This window comes from Oreochromis aureus, linkage group 17 (assembly GCF_013358895.1).
Source record: "Oreochromis aureus strain Israel breed Guangdong linkage group 17, ZZ_aureus, whole genome shotgun sequence".
NCBI classification, from domain to species: Eukaryota; Metazoa; Chordata; class Actinopteri; order Cichliformes; family Cichlidae; genus Oreochromis; species Oreochromis aureus.
In genome coordinates this window covers 36045917-36063569 of record NC_052958.1, presented here as the reverse complement: position 1 = coordinate 36063569, position 17653 = coordinate 36045917, and the positions used below count along the sequence as shown (strand labels likewise).

General features: G+C 41.6%; 1 protein-coding gene across 1 annotated transcript in view; it reads right to left on the bottom strand.

The window, feature by feature from the left end:
* The window catches only part of camk1da (calcium/calmodulin-dependent protein kinase 1Da), an 84864-nt gene extending 68499 nt beyond the window's left edge, over positions 1–16365 (bottom strand). Inside the window, exon 1 of the mRNA XM_031735677.2 lies at positions 16004–16365. Coding sequence (XP_031591537.1) covers positions 16004–16104 — 101 coding nt within the window. The 5' untranslated portion in view covers positions 16105–16365. The remainder of the gene's footprint in view (positions 1–16003) is intronic.
* Between the last annotated feature and the right edge of the window lie 1288 nt (positions 16366–17653).

The window sequence follows — 17653 nt, the reverse complement described above, 5'->3', positions numbered from 1 at the left end:
TCATCCAGGGTTTTGATTTGGGAAAACCCGAATGCTTTTGTCCACTGTCACATTTGCAGTACAGAACTTGATGTAGTCCAGTACTGATCCTGTGAAAGTTTCTAGGTCCTGGTGTTCAAATATGTCCCAGTCTGTCTCTGTGAAGCAGTCTTGTAGTTTGTGGAGAGCATTTTCTGGCCAGGTTGTAACAGTCCTTGTGGTGGGCCTGGCACTGCGCCTGAGGGGGGTGTAGGCTGGGGAGAGCAGGAGGGAGAGATGGTCGGACTGACCGAGGTGGGGGAGGGGTATGGCTCTATATGCATGCTTGATGTTGGAGTAAACATGATCTAGAGTGTTTTCTCCTCTGGTGGGACATTTGACATGCTGATAGAACTTTGGGAGTACAGTCTTTATGTTGGCCTTATTAAAATCACCTGCAATAATGTGAACACCATCCGGGTGGGCCCGCTGCTGTTCGTTAATGGTGTTCAGCAGGATAGAGAGCGCCGTGTTTACGTTGGCATCGGGTGGAATGTACACAGCCGTGATGATCACTACTGTTAGCTCTCTCGGTAGAAAAAAAGGCCAGCATCTTACTGACATGTACTCGAGGTTCGGGGAGCAGTGACTGTTTATAAGTAGTCATTAATACAAAATAAAATGTCAAATAATGTATCACTTCTTTTTTTATAGATTCAGACTGCATATCCTCGGTAAAAATTCCAGAAACCTTCAAATGTAAACAAAATATGGATACGGATCGACTTTTCTATATGGATCATATGTGCAACCTGACCTCAAATGTGATGTGATAGTGAAGCAAGCCACAGCTGTTGGGTAGCTGGGGGTAACTGAGGGAAATGTTTATGTCTAGAGAGTTGGTAATGAGGGTCAATTACTTTAATCAGCCGCTTAAATCAGACATTTTCAACTGTGCTTACTGGCATCGTGCCTTTTACAACACAGTAGGCTGTTGCATTCGTGATATCACTGTGTCGTTTCAATTTCTGTGGTAGTGCACGATAGGGGTGAAAGTGTCTGGGACTCATTGTGAGTGCTGGCACTGGCAATGCTTCAGCTGGTAAAAAAGCTTAATGGTATCACCTGCATTTGTGGAAACATGCTTTCAAAACAACATGCTGTGCGTGCTACTGTGCTTCTTGGTCAGACTTTAAATTGCCAAAATCTCTGTGCAAGAAAAAATTGTGCAAGGGTGCAACAAATAGTAAATCAGAATCATCAGAATCAAAATTTTGAAGTTGTTTGAAGATAGTAACAACAGTAACTAACTAATTAAATTACACGTTATATTACAAAATATAACAAAAATAGCTCTAAGATATAAATATCCCGGTATAATACGCACAATTACAGTGGAACAATACCAAACCTGAAGCCTCGCCTGCTGGACCTGTTGGTTCTCATTTTTTATTGTTGGCTTGTTTCAGCACAACAACTAATCTTTTGTTGGCCTGGATGTGCGTATATGTCCTTACAGAAGCAACAAGTAGCAAAAGCAGTAGTATCTTGTGTACAACCTCCCTGTTAAGCTTGTATTACACTCCTGTGATGACATGTGGAGCTGATGAGTACTTTCATCTACTCCTTAGGATTGGACCGATGGCTGACATTAAGCCCAATCTTGATTCTAAGATTTCAATAGCCGTCTGCTAATATGATTCAAAGGTATCCTCTGGTGATTTCCAGAGGTTGGAAAAAAACCCAACATATTACTACGCATGAGTGCATCACTGAACTGAATGGAACAGACCTCTTTTGGAGTTTCCCTCCTCCTGCCCTAAAAAAATCAATCCTAGCAGTGCAATCTATTCTCCTGCTCTGTGCTATCACAGCAGCAGACCAGAGATAAGGGAAAGCACAGATCTTTATGTTTGTGTAGAGGACAAAGGCACCGGCGCACACAGCCTGATGGATCATTTTATTATGCATTCGAAGCACTGAACCCTGTCAGGTGCTTCTGGGACAAACCTTTAAGGCCGCTGCAGTTTACCATTAATTAATTAAGACTGTGATGGCAATCATGAATGTGAAGATTCCATTAGCTTCTACTCTGTGTTCTGCATAATGAGCCACTGAGCTGGACTGGAAGGCCGATCTGAATCGCTGTACAAAATAAAACAGGAAGACAAGTGCTGTGCTTTCAAATCAAAAGCTCTGTTCCTAGTACCGGCAGATGGTGGAAGGAGTGAAAGGGTGACAGGGAAAAAAAAAATCACCTCCAGCTTACTTATTCTTTGGCAGTGAAAGAGGACAACGCTCAGAGCCCCTGAGGCCACCCCCTTAGGCTACTACTTGCTTCGATTCCCCTCCCTCATTGCTTTTCATTACAATTCCTCATTTCCATTGTCTTATCTCTTCTTCCTTCCCCTCCTCCTCCGCTCTAGCATTTCATTTACTTTTTTTCTTGGCTCTAATGGAAGCAATAAAGCCTTCAGGGGAAATATGCTAAGTTGCTTTCTGACTTGATTTCTGTTTAGGTAGAGGCTGCCACCCTGGTCAGAGCAGTGGGTATCACAGACATCAGGGTTTACTACTGAAGTGTCATCTGGGATAGGTTCAATCCTAACCTGAAAAAGGGGTTAAGAAAATGGATGGCTTGGAACACTTTCATGAGAATAAAAGTCTTCAGTGGCCCTCTGTGATCTAGTTAACTTAAAAAAGCACCACGCAGCTTTGTGTGATGGGAACTGGACAGAAAGCTACAGCGTTCACTGCATTAAGCCATCACGTGCTTCTGCGGCAATGCAAGGAATTATGGGAAAAGATGAAAATGAATTAAGCATTGAACCGAAGCCCAGGCGTGTACAACGGAACAGTATGACTCTTAAGCTAATTAATAGTATGGTTTGCCAACTGGGAGCGCTTGGCAGCTCTATAGAAGCGGCAGCTACCTCTGAGTGGCACTAACAGGAAACACAGGCCAGGTATGGAAGCCTGAAGTGAAACTACAACAGAGAAAACAGCACAAAGCAATCAAAGCATTCCTCTGAGAGTAACTATGACATTTACTGACAGACACTTCATTTTGACTTATCCAGGAAACTGCATCTGCTGTGTTTCAGTGACAGAGTGAATCACAGAAGCATTTCAAATCTGAATAATGGCATTTCGTTTCACTGTCAGGTCTTTGAGATTAGTTCAGTTTGACTCATACATGGTGTAGGCTTCCTAGCTAACAGGCTGCAAGGGTTTTAAAGAAATGCTGAGGTCACAAGGTCTAATTTCCTCCAGCGTGAAACAATTCTGCAAGGACATTGTTTTACTTTAACTAGCTACTGAAAATACTCTTGTTCCTTGCTTGTTTAGTCCATTATATTGCTAAAAGCCTCATTGCCACTGCTAAGATTCGACACATCTTTCGCATTTTACCACCAGAGCAACATTCTCAGAAACAGCGGCTCCTACAGGTACAAACATGAACGTACCCAAGAGGACTAATTACTGGACCTCAGTCTAACATGTACCTAAATGTTACATATACAGCATGTCTTACACATATAATATTAGATATTTGCGTATCTTTCCTCTTTCCTCTTTGATAATAAGGTGTTACTGCCTAATACCATACCATTCTTGAGGTTCTGAATGAATACAAATACTTTATATGAAATAAATTAATGACTATCCATCCAGTGTAAAGGTGTAGGCCATTTAATTTAAACGTATTCGTGTATTCCTCGTGTAATCTTACATTATTTTATCTTTTGAGGCATTATCCCAACTGGGCTGGAAAATCTGGAGTCTGGACTTGTTGTTAAATTGTGTCAAATGTGTCAGAGGCAAGATTTAGGAAATTAGTACAGGTGTTACAATAAAAACACAGAACTTGTTGAAAGCAGTGACTCACAGTCTTGTAGACACCCGGAGTCTTAATAAACACCTCCATCAATGCCTCATCAGGCAAGCTGTAACAAGAACTTACCAAACTAACATATACTATAACTCTGGATATCTCTTATGTATTTTTTATTTTATTTTAGTTAGTTTTCCAAGTTTACAAAATCTTTTCATTTATTTTATTTTATTTTTTCAAAATTTTAGGTTTGATTTTTATTTTAGTTAACACAATTTTTTTCACATCTAGTTTTAGTTTTTACCAACTGTAATAATCTTGGTCTGGTAGTTATTATTTAACAATATTTAGCACCCCCATTATTTCAGCCGGAATGCAACTTTTTATTCATTTACTTATTTGAAATGTTTGTCGCTCAGATAGGAAAACTTTGGAAAGCTGCCACTTCTCTGGCTTCCTCCTCAGATCTTAGACACAATTATTTAAGTTTCTCTAGTCGCACTTTCTCCGCCTTAGCAATGCAAGCTTTGCTCTCTGCTTCACCTCCAGGTAAGTGTGTTTCCTTATACAGAGAAAAGTCTGATTCACTAAAATATCAATCAATCGATTTATTTATAAGCACATTTAAAAACAACACAGGTTGACCAAAGTGCTATACATAGTAAAAAGGTAAAAAGTAGAGCAAACGCACACAAAGAACAAAACAAAAACTGAGTCACAATTAAATCCAGTTAGTAAAGATGTGTTTTCAGACGGGTTTTATAGATGTCGATTGTTGGAGAGATCCTAATTTGAAGAGGTTACAAAGTTTGGGCACAGCAATCGCAAAGGCCCGGTTTCCTCTGTGTTTCAGTCTGCTTCTAGGAACAATTAGAAGCAACTCATCAGCTGACCTGGGAGTTCTAATTGGAATATTTTTAGTTAAAATATCAGAGTGGTCTGACAGAGCTAATCCATTTAGAGACTTAAAAACAAGCAATAAAATCTTAAAATCAATTCTATAACGTACTGGAAGCCAGTGTAAACGAGCCAAGACTGGGGAAATATGGTCGTGTTTACTAGTGCCTGTCAAGAGTCAGGCTGCAGCATTCTGAACAAGCTGAAGACGAGAGAGCAGAGCCTGGCTGTTACCAAAATAAAGACTATTACAGTAGTCGAGCCTGGATGAAATGAATGCATGAATCACTTTGTTGAAGTCAGCAGATGACAAAATGTTTTTAATTCTTGCAAGGGCCCTGAGCTGGAAGAGGCTGGCTTTTATAATTGAATTTATTTGTTTCTCAAATGAAAAACTGCAATTAAAGAACACTCCCAGATTTTTTGCAATGGGAGTTCTGGACTTTTCTAGAACGCCAAGTCACCCCTAAAAGAAAAACGAGGGTCAGAAGGTCCAAACAGTACAATCTCAGTTTTTTGAACATTCAAAAAATTTAATGCAAACCATGATTTAATGTCATCGAGGCAGTCAACCAAAACTTTTAGGGAATTCTTTTTAAGTGTAAAAATAGATTTGAGAATAATCGGCATAACAGTGACATGAGATTCCACATTTTCTGAAAATATAGCCTAATGGGAGCATGCAAAGGGAAAGAAGTAGTGGGCCAAGGATAGATCCTTGAGGGACCCCACATGTAAGGGGGGTGGACGTGGATGAAGAAAAACTTCTGTCAGTGCAGTTCCTTCATAGCCACACAGCTCTCCAGTCTTGACAAGAGAATCCCATGATCCACTGTATCAAATGCTGCACTCAGATCTAAAAGCACTGAAGTGGCAGAGTTACCGGAGTCAGCAATTAATAAAAGATCATTAAAAACCTTTAAGAGCAGGTTAAGAACCTTTCCATGCACATATTTGTAAACGTACTCAAGTGATGGTTAATAATGTTCCGAGAGGCCAATAGTCTCGCAACGAAAAACAGTAATACTGCTCATGCTGCTGCAAGTCTACTGACCCCCAGCACTCCTTGTCCTCCTTGATCACAACAACAAGGGTGCTGGGGGTCATCCCCAACTGCTAATCTCATCACAACAAGCATTTGTGCCCCAGCAGGCTGTATCCCTGATTTCCCTCTCGAACAGCAGATGTTGTTGTCAGAACTCTTTAGGATTGCGCAACAGGTCTGAAACCAAATCCCCCAGTCAGGAGAAACAAAGCGAAAGATTACCGTCCAGTTCTCGACGCCACCTGCGTTAATTCTGTCCGACTGCCATCTCCATACATCTCATGTTGGATATCATGCAGAGGGAAGGGTTTTGTTTTTTTCTTGTTGAAGAAAGTGTATTCAGTGCAGCATCTTTGAGGGCTGCTATTTCATTAATATAATATTAATTAACATTTAATTAATTAATTAATAAGTGATGGGGAAACATGATTTTGTTTTCCATACGTGCCAAAAATGGAGTCACAGTAAAATATCCCAAAAAACGTTTCTGCTACGTAATGCCAAGCCTCAAATTTATCCGACTTTTTATTTTTTAATGTACGACAAATGGTAGAGCGTGCCGTAAATGAGAGAGTAATAGAGTGAAGAAATGAAAGGTTACAATAAAGAATGGTTTTTAATGTCAAACCTTCAGCTGCTAAAGCAAAAACATCTATTACAGCACAGGAAATTGGCTGAATTTCTTCTTTTTTTAAAAAAGCTGAAGACAGCAAAGCTTTAATTTCATGACGACTTTCAGCCATTCCTCTGATGTTCCTACATGAACTTCCCCGCACTGTTCATCTATTTGAATAGGTGGCTGTATTTAGACATGAGCAGCAAGACACCAGTGTGCACACAGCTGTTCACCAGAGCAGTGTCACAACAACACAGGGACAACAGGCTTTCAAGCTCGGGGCCATTATAAGCTGGATGCGGTTGCTGGGAGGCTTGAAATAGAGCGCTGATCCGATAATGGACTAAAGTTTATGATCATTAATACTCAGAGGTCTGAAACACGTGTCAATCTGTGCAGACAGATAGGTGTCCCCACTCCACACCCATGCAAACATGCATACACACACACGGACACACCAACAGTTTTGCCTCAAATGCATTTAGTGATGAGGAGTCTCGACAGCTGGCGAGCGGAAAAGCTACAAGGCTGTAGCTCAAATTTAGCAGCTCTGAGATGTCAAACTGATTTCAGCTATTCAGTGCTAATTCCTGTGTAAATGCTCAACTCATCCATAACAAACCAGAACAAGCACCGGGAACATTTAGGTCAGTAATGACAGGATTCTCAAGTGCTGTGTACAAAGCAACAACAACAAAACTGTTAACGGGAATTTAAATCCAGCGTTTTAGGCCGGGAATCCTCACAGTGACACCACCACGTTAACGCCAGGTTAATTGCTGGGATCCGGCAGCTCTATTTAAAAAAAATGTTTTTTATTAAAAATAAATAAATTGTCAAAATGAATCTTTCTTTTAACCCAGATTTCCTTTTGTTCTCCAGTGAGCTCCTTTGGGAGCTTTTTTAAATCAAATCTGATTTATTCATGGGGGTGGCTCAGCAATGGCTCTCTTCAAATAATCCGCCTTCCTCCCACAAGGCAACTTCTACCTGTGATAGTTAGGATGGGAACACATTTTACAATATATAGATATAAATTAGTTAGAGTTACTTATATTCCATTTATAATAAAATAGTCTATAATCATAGCATCTTTAATGAGCCTCTTATATAATGGAGACGAAGACAAAGGGCCAGTTCTCAAACATTTTATTTAATAATGGAAAAGGGCAAGTCTTTTCTTGATTGTAAAGACCAAGGAAAGCGTGGTTGGTTTTAAGAGGAAACCATCATCCCATCCCACCTTTATTCAAGTATCCTGGAGTTACGCTTGACCTAGAGCTGGGCGATAGAACGATAACGATATGTATTGTGAAATAACTTTTTCTCGATAGAAAAATTTAACTATTGCAATAGGCCTCATCTCTCTTGTCCTCTTAAAAGAAAAAAAAGAACAGCCAATCCAAATTAAGTAGCGCAGAGCCGAACCAATCACAGCCGCAGCGTCACGTCATGTGACTTGTTACGTACAGCACAAGTGCCAAGGCGCACATGTGTATTTGTTTGGGAAGCAGCCAGTCGGGCTGCCCAGGTAATGGAGGAAATGAGTGTGCCGACTAGAGAAAAATCAACCGAGAGCGTGAGCGAAGGTTACCGAAGAAAAAACAGATGATGGTTCCAATGCCGGAGAGCTTGTCGAACGGAAAGGCCACAGAAGTTCCGTAGTGTGAAGGTATTTCGGCTATTTCAAGTCTGACAAAAAACAGAGTAGCGCGCACTGTAAATTGTGCCGAAAGCAAGTCTGGAAATACAATAAAGTGGTGCATGCTCAATCTCTGACTGAAAGCGCTAATTCGTCATTCAGCTTTTGTCAGACTAAAGTAACTGTTAAAACTCTTTGAAAAGCTAAGCTTTACAACAAGGAGAGATTGAGAATTTCCTTTTAGTTCTCAGTTTATTTGATATTGACAAAAGTTAGTCAATTTTGTCTGTTCTTCTGTAAAACAAACTAAGATTTATTTTTAGAATTAAAATTTTGTTTCTAAGTGGAACTGACAATTTAGTATTCTGTTTTGTTTTTTTTGAAACTTAAACGCTTTAGCGGCTGCCTTTTGTGTAGTTTGCAATATTTGCCTTTATTTATCTGAAACTGAAGTCTCATGTTCCTTAAGTACATCTACCCTGTTGAACTTATAATGGGAAATAAATATTTAAATCAAAACAAGCTGCTGATTATTTCACATTTTACTTGTGAGCAACGGCACATTTAAATCTTACAAATATAGTTATTTGGCTTATATCGTGATATATATCGTTATCGCCTGAAATGAAAAAAACATATCGTGATATGAAAAAATCTTGTATCGCCCAGCTCTAGCTTGACCATAGACTAAAACAGGACTCTTGGACTGAAAAATAAAAGGTTTTTTGGAGGAAATGTTTATCCTACAAGTTGAATCCTAAAATGCTTTACATAGTCTATGCTTTTATTGGAACGGTGTGACACTGTATTATTTGATGGCTTGGAAACAACATTTGTGAGGCGCAGACAAATGCAATTAGAAAGACGCTGTATTACCAAGCTTGGAAAGCATTTATAAGGACCCTATGTTGAGCAAAGCAAATAATATTGCGAGTGATGTGGGGCATCCACTTGCTTCCTCCTTTGAACTAATAGCATCTGCACAGCACATATCCAGCCCAGTTGGTCTGGCCAAATCATGCCTAAGATGCAAAGAGAGTGAAAGTATTGATAAATTGTGTGCTTTTATGCCTTATTTCATGTGATTGTTTTTATGTGGTCTATACAAATGTAAGGTGGCTTTAGCTGCTATCTATCTTGATGTCCCTCCGGTACACCTGGACAAAATGTGTCCAAGGAGAAGGAGGTCTGAGCATCTCTGCAACCCTAACAGACGCACAGCTGGGTCTGGTCTGGAAAACACATGGATCCCATATAACAAAACACTAAACAAACACTACAGGATTATTAACAACTAACAACCAATCACAGTTTACCAGCCTGAGAAAATGACTCAACGGCAGAAATAAAGAAAATGGAACAGATGCACAGATAAGCCTGGTGACACACAGTGAGTTTTCAAACCTCAAACTGATTGTGAAAAAAAAATCAACGTGCATGTACATATGCACAAAGTTACCTACCTACACCCCCCACACACATACACACAAACACACACAAAAGCACGTTTGCATACACGCACTGTTAAAAGCGTGGGCTTGCAGTCCACTAATGAAGTTGTCACATAGCAAACAATCATCTTTTGTTCTATTTTTAAGCTGCTATTTATAACAAGGAGAAAAGAAACTTTCAAATCGACACCGTATATGTTGGCACAGCAAAGCTACACAATCGAGATAAGCAAAGTAGAGCTGCAGACATAAAGAGGAGCTATAGAGAGATCTCAAAGGTTGGAGAGATGAAGGGAGGGTGGACTGTGAAGTCCCAGAAACAGTGTAGAGAACGGTGCCAACCGCAGGGAAGTAGAGCATCAATTAAGGGCAGCGTGCCCTAGATGGGACAGTCAAGTTCCCACAATGCATTACCATCACGGCCACCACTTTACTTTCAGTCTCTGTTTTACACACACACAAAGCACAGCGCTAATGAAAGGTTTGGCATACACTGTGCTCAGTGACACTTTTGCAGACCTCAACAAAATGTATTGTTAGACTATCTTCATGTATTTGTTGTTCAACATGTGCAGATATGAACTTTTCTTTTTTAACTGAACACATTACTGAAATATGATTATGGATGATGCTGTCACAGTCTCTAAGTCAGAGCAGCTTCACTGTTTGCAGATTGCACTCTGCAGCACATGTAGCAGAGTAGCATCACAGGTAAACACATGTCGTTGTTGAGGGCAGCAGTATTCAGATTTGACTGCCTTACAAATGCTGGAGGAGGATTGGATGAATATATTGGCTTATTGGCCAAGTTCATCACTGGTTGTTTTATTGTTTTAGTTTGTGAGTGCAAGTCCAAAGACATGCAGTTAGTGGAGTTGGGTTAAACAGGGATTCTAAATTGACCATAGGTGTGAATGTGAGTGTGAATGGTTGTCTGGCTCTCTGTGTTAGCCCTGCATTGATCTGTCCAGGTTCTACCCTGCCTGCTGCCCTGTAGCAGCTTGGATAGGACCCTGATACAGATAAGCGAAAGAAAAAGGATGGAAGGATCGAGCTGCATCACTGAAAACTCAACTTAGTAAATCATTCACTTCTAATCTCCTCCATTTATTCATGTATGTCTGCGTCGTAGGGATAGATGTCTAATCAAAGAAGACCTCTCTCTTCCCAGCCATTTCCTTTGACTCTTGCAGCGGGACACCTAGGTGCTTCCAAGCCAGATGAGAGGTGGAATATCTTCAACATATCCTGGGTCTGTCCTAGTCCTTCTTCTGGGAGGATATGCCTGAACCTCCTCCAAGGGAGCCAGTTGAGGTGCTGGAGAGATCCGGAATTGCATGGTCAGTCTTTTCTGAGGTAAGAGATAAGATAAGTCCCGGTGACCCCTAAAGGGAGCAAAAGAAGAAGAATGGGGCCCTAATGATGTCTTCCCATAGACTAGAGGTACTTTTGCAACCACTGGAGTAGCACCCCGCAAACCATTACAAAGAAGACTGGTTTAAGGCACTTTGACCTGCATATAGCCTTACTTTTCAGATCTGGAAGCTACAGTTTATGCATATCACCCACCTCAGGTACATCTGGCTCACAAGCCATCCCTACACTAAACTAACATCTATATTAATGATATCACAGCACTAAATCGATATAGCAATAAAATCACAGCTAGTTTTCCTGTTTGTTGGTTTGCAAGCCTTAGCTTTTCCTCCTCAGTTCGCATTTGTCGCTCTCAATTTTATCATTATCACATTTATTTATGAAATGGAAAAACGGTTCAGGGCGCAGGGTGGGGGAGATTATATTTGGAACTCTGGATATGACCACAGACGCCTGATGCTTAAGGATGTCCCGTTCGTCTTCATCATTACCCCTCCTGCTGAGAGCTGCAGCCTACCTGAGGCTCTCACACACGTGTACACACAAAGAACACACTGCTGTTAGTGCTGAATTATTGAGCAGAGAGCGACGGGGACGCACAGCGCATGAACACCAGGAGGGGGTAATAAGACACCAAGGAGAGCTTTATGTACATGACTCCAAACAAACACACACACATAAACACGAACACGCACACAGCTGCCAGCATATGCTAATCCTTCTGAGGTTTATCCAGTGTTAGAGGACACAAAATATATGTCACACATTGGTATTAAGACCCAGAACAGAAGAGGTGTTTAAGTGCACACACACACACACACACACACACACACACACACACAACCTATCCCCAAAAGAATCAAGGATGATCCAGCATGAGGAGACGGTGTCAGGTCTGTGACATCAAATCCTGTCGGTGCAGATGCAGCTCCAAAACGCTGACGCAGAGCACATTCAACACTGCAGCAACAGTCTGACTAGTCCTTTTTCAACTGCCCTCCTAAAAAAAATAAATAAATAAATGTGCTGCTACACCCGAACACAGTGCTGGTAACGAAGAAAAAAGTTACCCTGGATTTTCATTTTCTTTGCTAACAGTCTTCAATGAGCAAACACACTCTGGAAACCAGCAGTTTTTTTTTGAGCTGTTCCAGTCTGCTGCTTTCTTCCCTGATCTCCCTGGTTCATCACTCAAAACGGATCTGTTTCACATCCAGCCACCTCTCATCTTCCTCTTCTTCTTCCTTCTCTCCTAACAAATTACTCCCTCATCCCACACACACACACACAGACACATTTGTATTCCCCCTTTCTGCTGATGCATCAGGTTCAAAGATCCGTCAGCAGCCCTGGTTAATGTGTGGCTGCAACATGGCTGACTCGGATCACTGAGTCCTGTACCAGCCTGCATCCCGAGCCTGTGGGTGTCTGTGTGTGCCTGTCTCTGTGTTTAATGTCCGGTCCAAAATTTGTGGCTGTTCTGGCGCAGAAGTGACCCGACAAGCTAGCGGTCTAACATCATTACACAATGTGACAGAACTTCCTTCCTATTCAGGGGAAGTTCTTCTAATCTGTCTGCTGTTAATCCCAATCTGTGTCCGCCCTGTTTTTCTCCCTCCAGGCTGCCGTCCAAACAGGCGCAGCTCATTGCTCGCAGCAGGAAACCAGAGAGAGCAGACAGATGCTCGCAGGGACTGGCTGTCAAGAGATTTGGGAGGCGTGGACCTGTGTTTGAATGAGGAGGAGAGGGAGTAAGGAGAGGAAGTGTGAAGGAGTCTAATTTGAGGTAGAAAAAGGCTTGCGAGTGCATCTGTGATACTGCTGTTGCTGCAGCTGCCAAGGGAATGAAATTCCTGCAGTCTGTTAAAGCCTCGCTGTCATCCACAAGAAAATCCCCTTGACGGCTACAGCTTAAGGTCACCTTTAAACAGCTCAGCAATCCTAAGTCACTGTAGAAGCCCCTATGTAAACATCCCATACAACAGAAAAGCCACCAGGAAAACAAATAAGTAAACAGAAGGAGACACTAAACGAATGTAAATCCATTCAACAGCAATACTACTGCACTGACTTTGCAGGGAAATCAGAGACATCTGTATGCACAAAATTCAAGGAAAAACCAACACAAAGTGTCTTAGTAATGCGAGGAGCCACCATGCATTGCCAAACCAGACGGGCTAGTCTTGAGTAGTCCAGAAACTGCTGATTTTCTGGGATTTTCCTACACATCGCACTCTAAGGTTTACAGAGAATGGTCTGAAAAAGAGAAAAAATATGTGGTGAGCAGGCGTTCTCAGGATGGAAATCCCTGGTTGATGCCTGAGGTTAGAAGACAATGTCCAGGCTGCTTTGAGCTGATAGGAAGACAACGGTAACTCAAATAAGCATCTCTCAATGCACAACACAAAGACTCTGCCAAGTACCTCTCCTGACAACTAGGAAAGGGAAAGTCAGGCTACAATTCACACAGGCTCACCAAGACTGGTCGACACAAGTATGGAAAACATGGCCTGCTCTGATGAGTCTATCAATAGTTCAGCCTGCTGGTGGTGGTGTAATGGTGTAGGGGATATTTTCTTGGGAACCTCAGTAGGAAGTGAGCATTGTTTATATGCCACAGCCTGTCCGAGTATTGCCATTGACCATGTCCACCCCTTTATGATCACATTGAACCAATCTACTAGTGGGTAATGTACCATGTCATAAAGCACAAATCCTCTCAAACTGGTTTCTTGAACATGACTCATCAGGTGTATCTGACATCCCCGTATTGGGTGTTGTTCCTGGATCCTGGATCCTGTTCCTGGATGTTGCTAAAGGTTGTCTGCTGATCTCTACGCAGAAAAAAAAATGACCGCAGTGTTGAACCTGGACCAACACTAATTATGATGAACAGCACTAGTGCAGGTATATCAGATTGTGATCACTAACAGTCACCAGACCTCAACCCAACAGAGCGCCACTGGGATGTGGTTGAACAGGGAAATTCACATCATGGATGCGCAAGCCAACAAAACTGGAGCTACTGTGCGATGGTGTCAAGTCAATATGGACCAAAATCTGTAAGGAATGTTTCAAACACCTTGTTGAATCTCTGCCACTAAGAATTAAGGTAGTTCTGAAGGCAAAGCAGGGGTTCTACCTAGAGCTGGGCGATAAAACGATAATGATATGTATTGCGAAATAACTTTTTCTCGATAGAAAAATTAAACTATTGCGATAGGCCTCATCTCTCTTGTCCTCTTAAAAAAAACAAAAAAGAACAGCCAATCCAAATTAAGTAGCACAGAGCCGAACCAATCACAGCCGCAGCGTCACGTCACGTGACTTGTTACGTACAGCACAAGCGCCAAGGCGCACATGTGTATTTGTTTTTGCAGCCGTGCAGCCCGGGTAATGAAGGAAATGAGTTTGCCGACTAGAGAAAAATCAACCGAGAGCGTGAGCGAAGGTTACCAAGAAAAACAGATGATGGTTCCAATGCCGAGAGCTTGTCGAACGGAAGGGCCACAGAAGTTCCGTAGTGTGAAGGTATTTCGCTATTTCAAGTCTGACAAAAACAGAGTAGTGCGCACTGTAAATTGTGCCGAAAGCAAGTCTGAAATACAATAAAGCGGTGCATGCTCAATCTCTGACTGAAAGCGCTAATTCGTCATTCGGCTTTTGTCAGACTAAAGTAACTGTTAAAACTGTTTGAAAAGCTAAGCTATACAACAAGGAGAGATTGAGAATTTCCTTTTAGTTCTCAGTTTATTTGATATTGACAAAAGTTAGTCAATTTTGTCCGTTCTTCTGTAAAACGACCTAAGATTTATTTTTAGAATTAATATTTTGTTTCTAAGTGGAACTGACAATTTAGTGATCTGTTTTGTTTGTTCTATTTTGAAACTTAAACGCTTTAGCGGCTGCCTTTTGTGTAGTTTGCAATATTTGCCTTTATTTATCTGAAACTGAAGTCTCATGTTCCTTAAGTACATCTACCCTGTTGAACTTATTATGGGAAATGAATATTTTAATTAAAACAAGCTGCTGATTATTTCACATTTTACTTGTGAGCAACGGCACATTTAAATCTTACAAATATAGTTATTTGGCTTATATCATGATATATATCGTTATCGGCTGAAATGAAAAAAACATATCGTGATATGAAAAAATCTTATATCGCCCAGCTCTAGTTCTACCCGTTCGTTATTAGAGAGGTGTACTTAAGAAAGTGGCTGATGACTGTATAGGTATTTTGCAGATAAGTCGACAGACAGAACCAACATCGGCCAGTATTAATAACTGGCCAATATTTAAATGCATCGCTACCTCTAAAATGACAAGTGCACCCATGCCATACTAGTAAAAAGCCACCCATAGCATAAAAAACACCCTTTTTACACATGACTTTGTCAGCTCTAACACAATCCTCATGTGTTGTTATGGAATAAATGAAAGACAGTCATTTCCATGGGAATCTGACAATGTGATGCCAAAGATGAGCGCAACAACATTGATTACAGCTACTCAAAAAGCTCTCAAAAACCCTACAAGTCTCTTTCAAAACATTACGAAAATGCTACACTTGATGTGCTGATACCACAAAGCACTGATTTAAAACCACTACAATCATTTATGTGTGCAATTTCACTGATTAAAAATATATGTCGACAGGCAGAACTAATGACGAGAGGCCGAAGTGGGTATATAAACGACTGAAAAGATAAAAGTTGTGAATTGTGAAGTTAGCTAAAAGTTCTCAATATTTGGTGTAAACAGTTATCATGCTAGCTAAAAGTAATCCATAACAAACTGAAACAGCTGAACATCTTGTGTAAGCGGAATATTCAGCTGCTATAAAGTCATTATTAATAGTACTCGGTGCTTTATTACACAGCGATGCCAAAGCACAAAATCCACTGACGTGATTAAAGCCCCCCGCTGAGCAGCCACAGAGCTCCGACAAGCCTCCGCAGGAATACTACAGTAATAGCAACACAGAAGAAGAATGTAAAAAGCGGTCCAAGAGTCAGCACTCAGGCACATTTCAAGTCAATTTGAACGCTGCCCCCAAGCGCAGTAAGGTCACCGTAAACTCTCCGAGCAGCCCCGTTTGTAGACACAAGCCCGGATGGATATTACTGGACTATCACTCAGACCAACGAGGTGAACTCAGACAATAACCGTGTGTACTCACGTGCCGAGGACTTCTTTAAAATCAAAAATCTTCTTAATGTCGTCGACTTGTTTTTTCCACGTTTCCCCTCTGCCGGTGGTGTCTCCGTTCTCCCGAGCCATGGCGCTGCTTTGCCGGCCCAAGTCCGACCCCGACACTGGGCTGCGGGAGCAAGGATGCGAAAATAAAATAAGACTACAGGAGGATGGGTGGTGTTGGGGAAGAAGACGTGGGCTAGAGTGTTAGGGGTTTGAGAGTCCTGATGGTCTGGGCTCCGCTGCTGCAGGACCATGTGAGTCCTCCTGCAGGTTACCGTGTCCCCGCTACCTCCTCCCCCTCCTCTTCTCCTTTCTCTCCCTCTCTCTCTCTCTCTCTCTCTCTCCCTTTACCCGCTCCCCCTCCTGATTCCTCCTCCCTGGCCGTCTGGACAGTGGCTGTAAATGGAGACGAAAGACAAAAGAGCTTCCGCCACGGTCTTTCAAAATAAGAGCTTGTTCCTTGACAAGCCAAAATTTAGCTATACTGGAATAATATTATTAACAATATTTTTTCTTGCAACCGCCACAGCTATTATACAGTCTTCAATCAGCCCCAGAACCCCTAGGCTAACAGTAAACTCAAAGCATAGGATCTAAGAATGGGGAAAATCATTTGCTGACGCTATCAGTCTGAATTACTTCATTATGGTATGTTATGGTATGTACAAAGAAATGATGGGGGAAAAAAACCTGTAAAACAAAGTAAAAAAAAACGAATAGACTAATTTTCTGGATTTTCACCAATGGGGGCGGGAGGTAGTCAATAAATAAATTAATCAGTCTAAAAAAAAACTCTTACAGATTTTTTATTTTTTTATCCAATGACTTTTTTTTTCATTCAGTCACTGGATAAGAAATTAACCAACAATTTAAATAACTTATTTTCTGGGTTTACAGTCAAATAAAATGGAAACTCATACTTCACTTTAACCAAACTGGTTAATCGTGTCTACTCTTGATGGATGTTTTATCAAACAGTTTCACATATACGCTATCTGGAGCGATTTATTTCACGTCACTCAATTAAGAAAAAATGTTTTATTTTGAAGACAGTGCCTCACAACTTCCGGCATTGCGTTTGTCACGCATCTCTGACTTGGCGGCTATTCTGCTTCCACCTGCAATTCGGTAAACGTCTTTAATAAACGCCTTTAATTGGTGAACACCCCCAATCAAAACGTATCGGGGAACGGGGAGGGGGGTTCCCACTCTTGCACAAAATATCTAGTGTGTTCAAATCCACCTCTTTGCTTCTACGATTGTGATTATTTATTTAACAACTGCGTCCAAGTCATACTCTGGCAGTGAGTGTTATGACACTAAAGACAGCCGGTGGAATGCTGCTCCTTGCATCCTGCTACTTCTTTTAAGCAGCAAATTCGCAATGCGCCAGCATTATGACAACAGCTATCATGTATTCATCACCATGTGGGATCCCTAAAGGCGTCCATGTGGCTCAGCGGGGCGCCCGGGGATCAGCGGGGAGCCCATCTGCAGCAGCGTGCTCACCTAAGTTACAGTGGTCCTCATAACACCTGGATTACAGACGGAAAGCGCGGTGATCCCCGGGCTCTGACAGCTGCAGGGGCTGAGGTCAGCTCAGGCCGCGTTACTGCCCATAACACACGCGCAC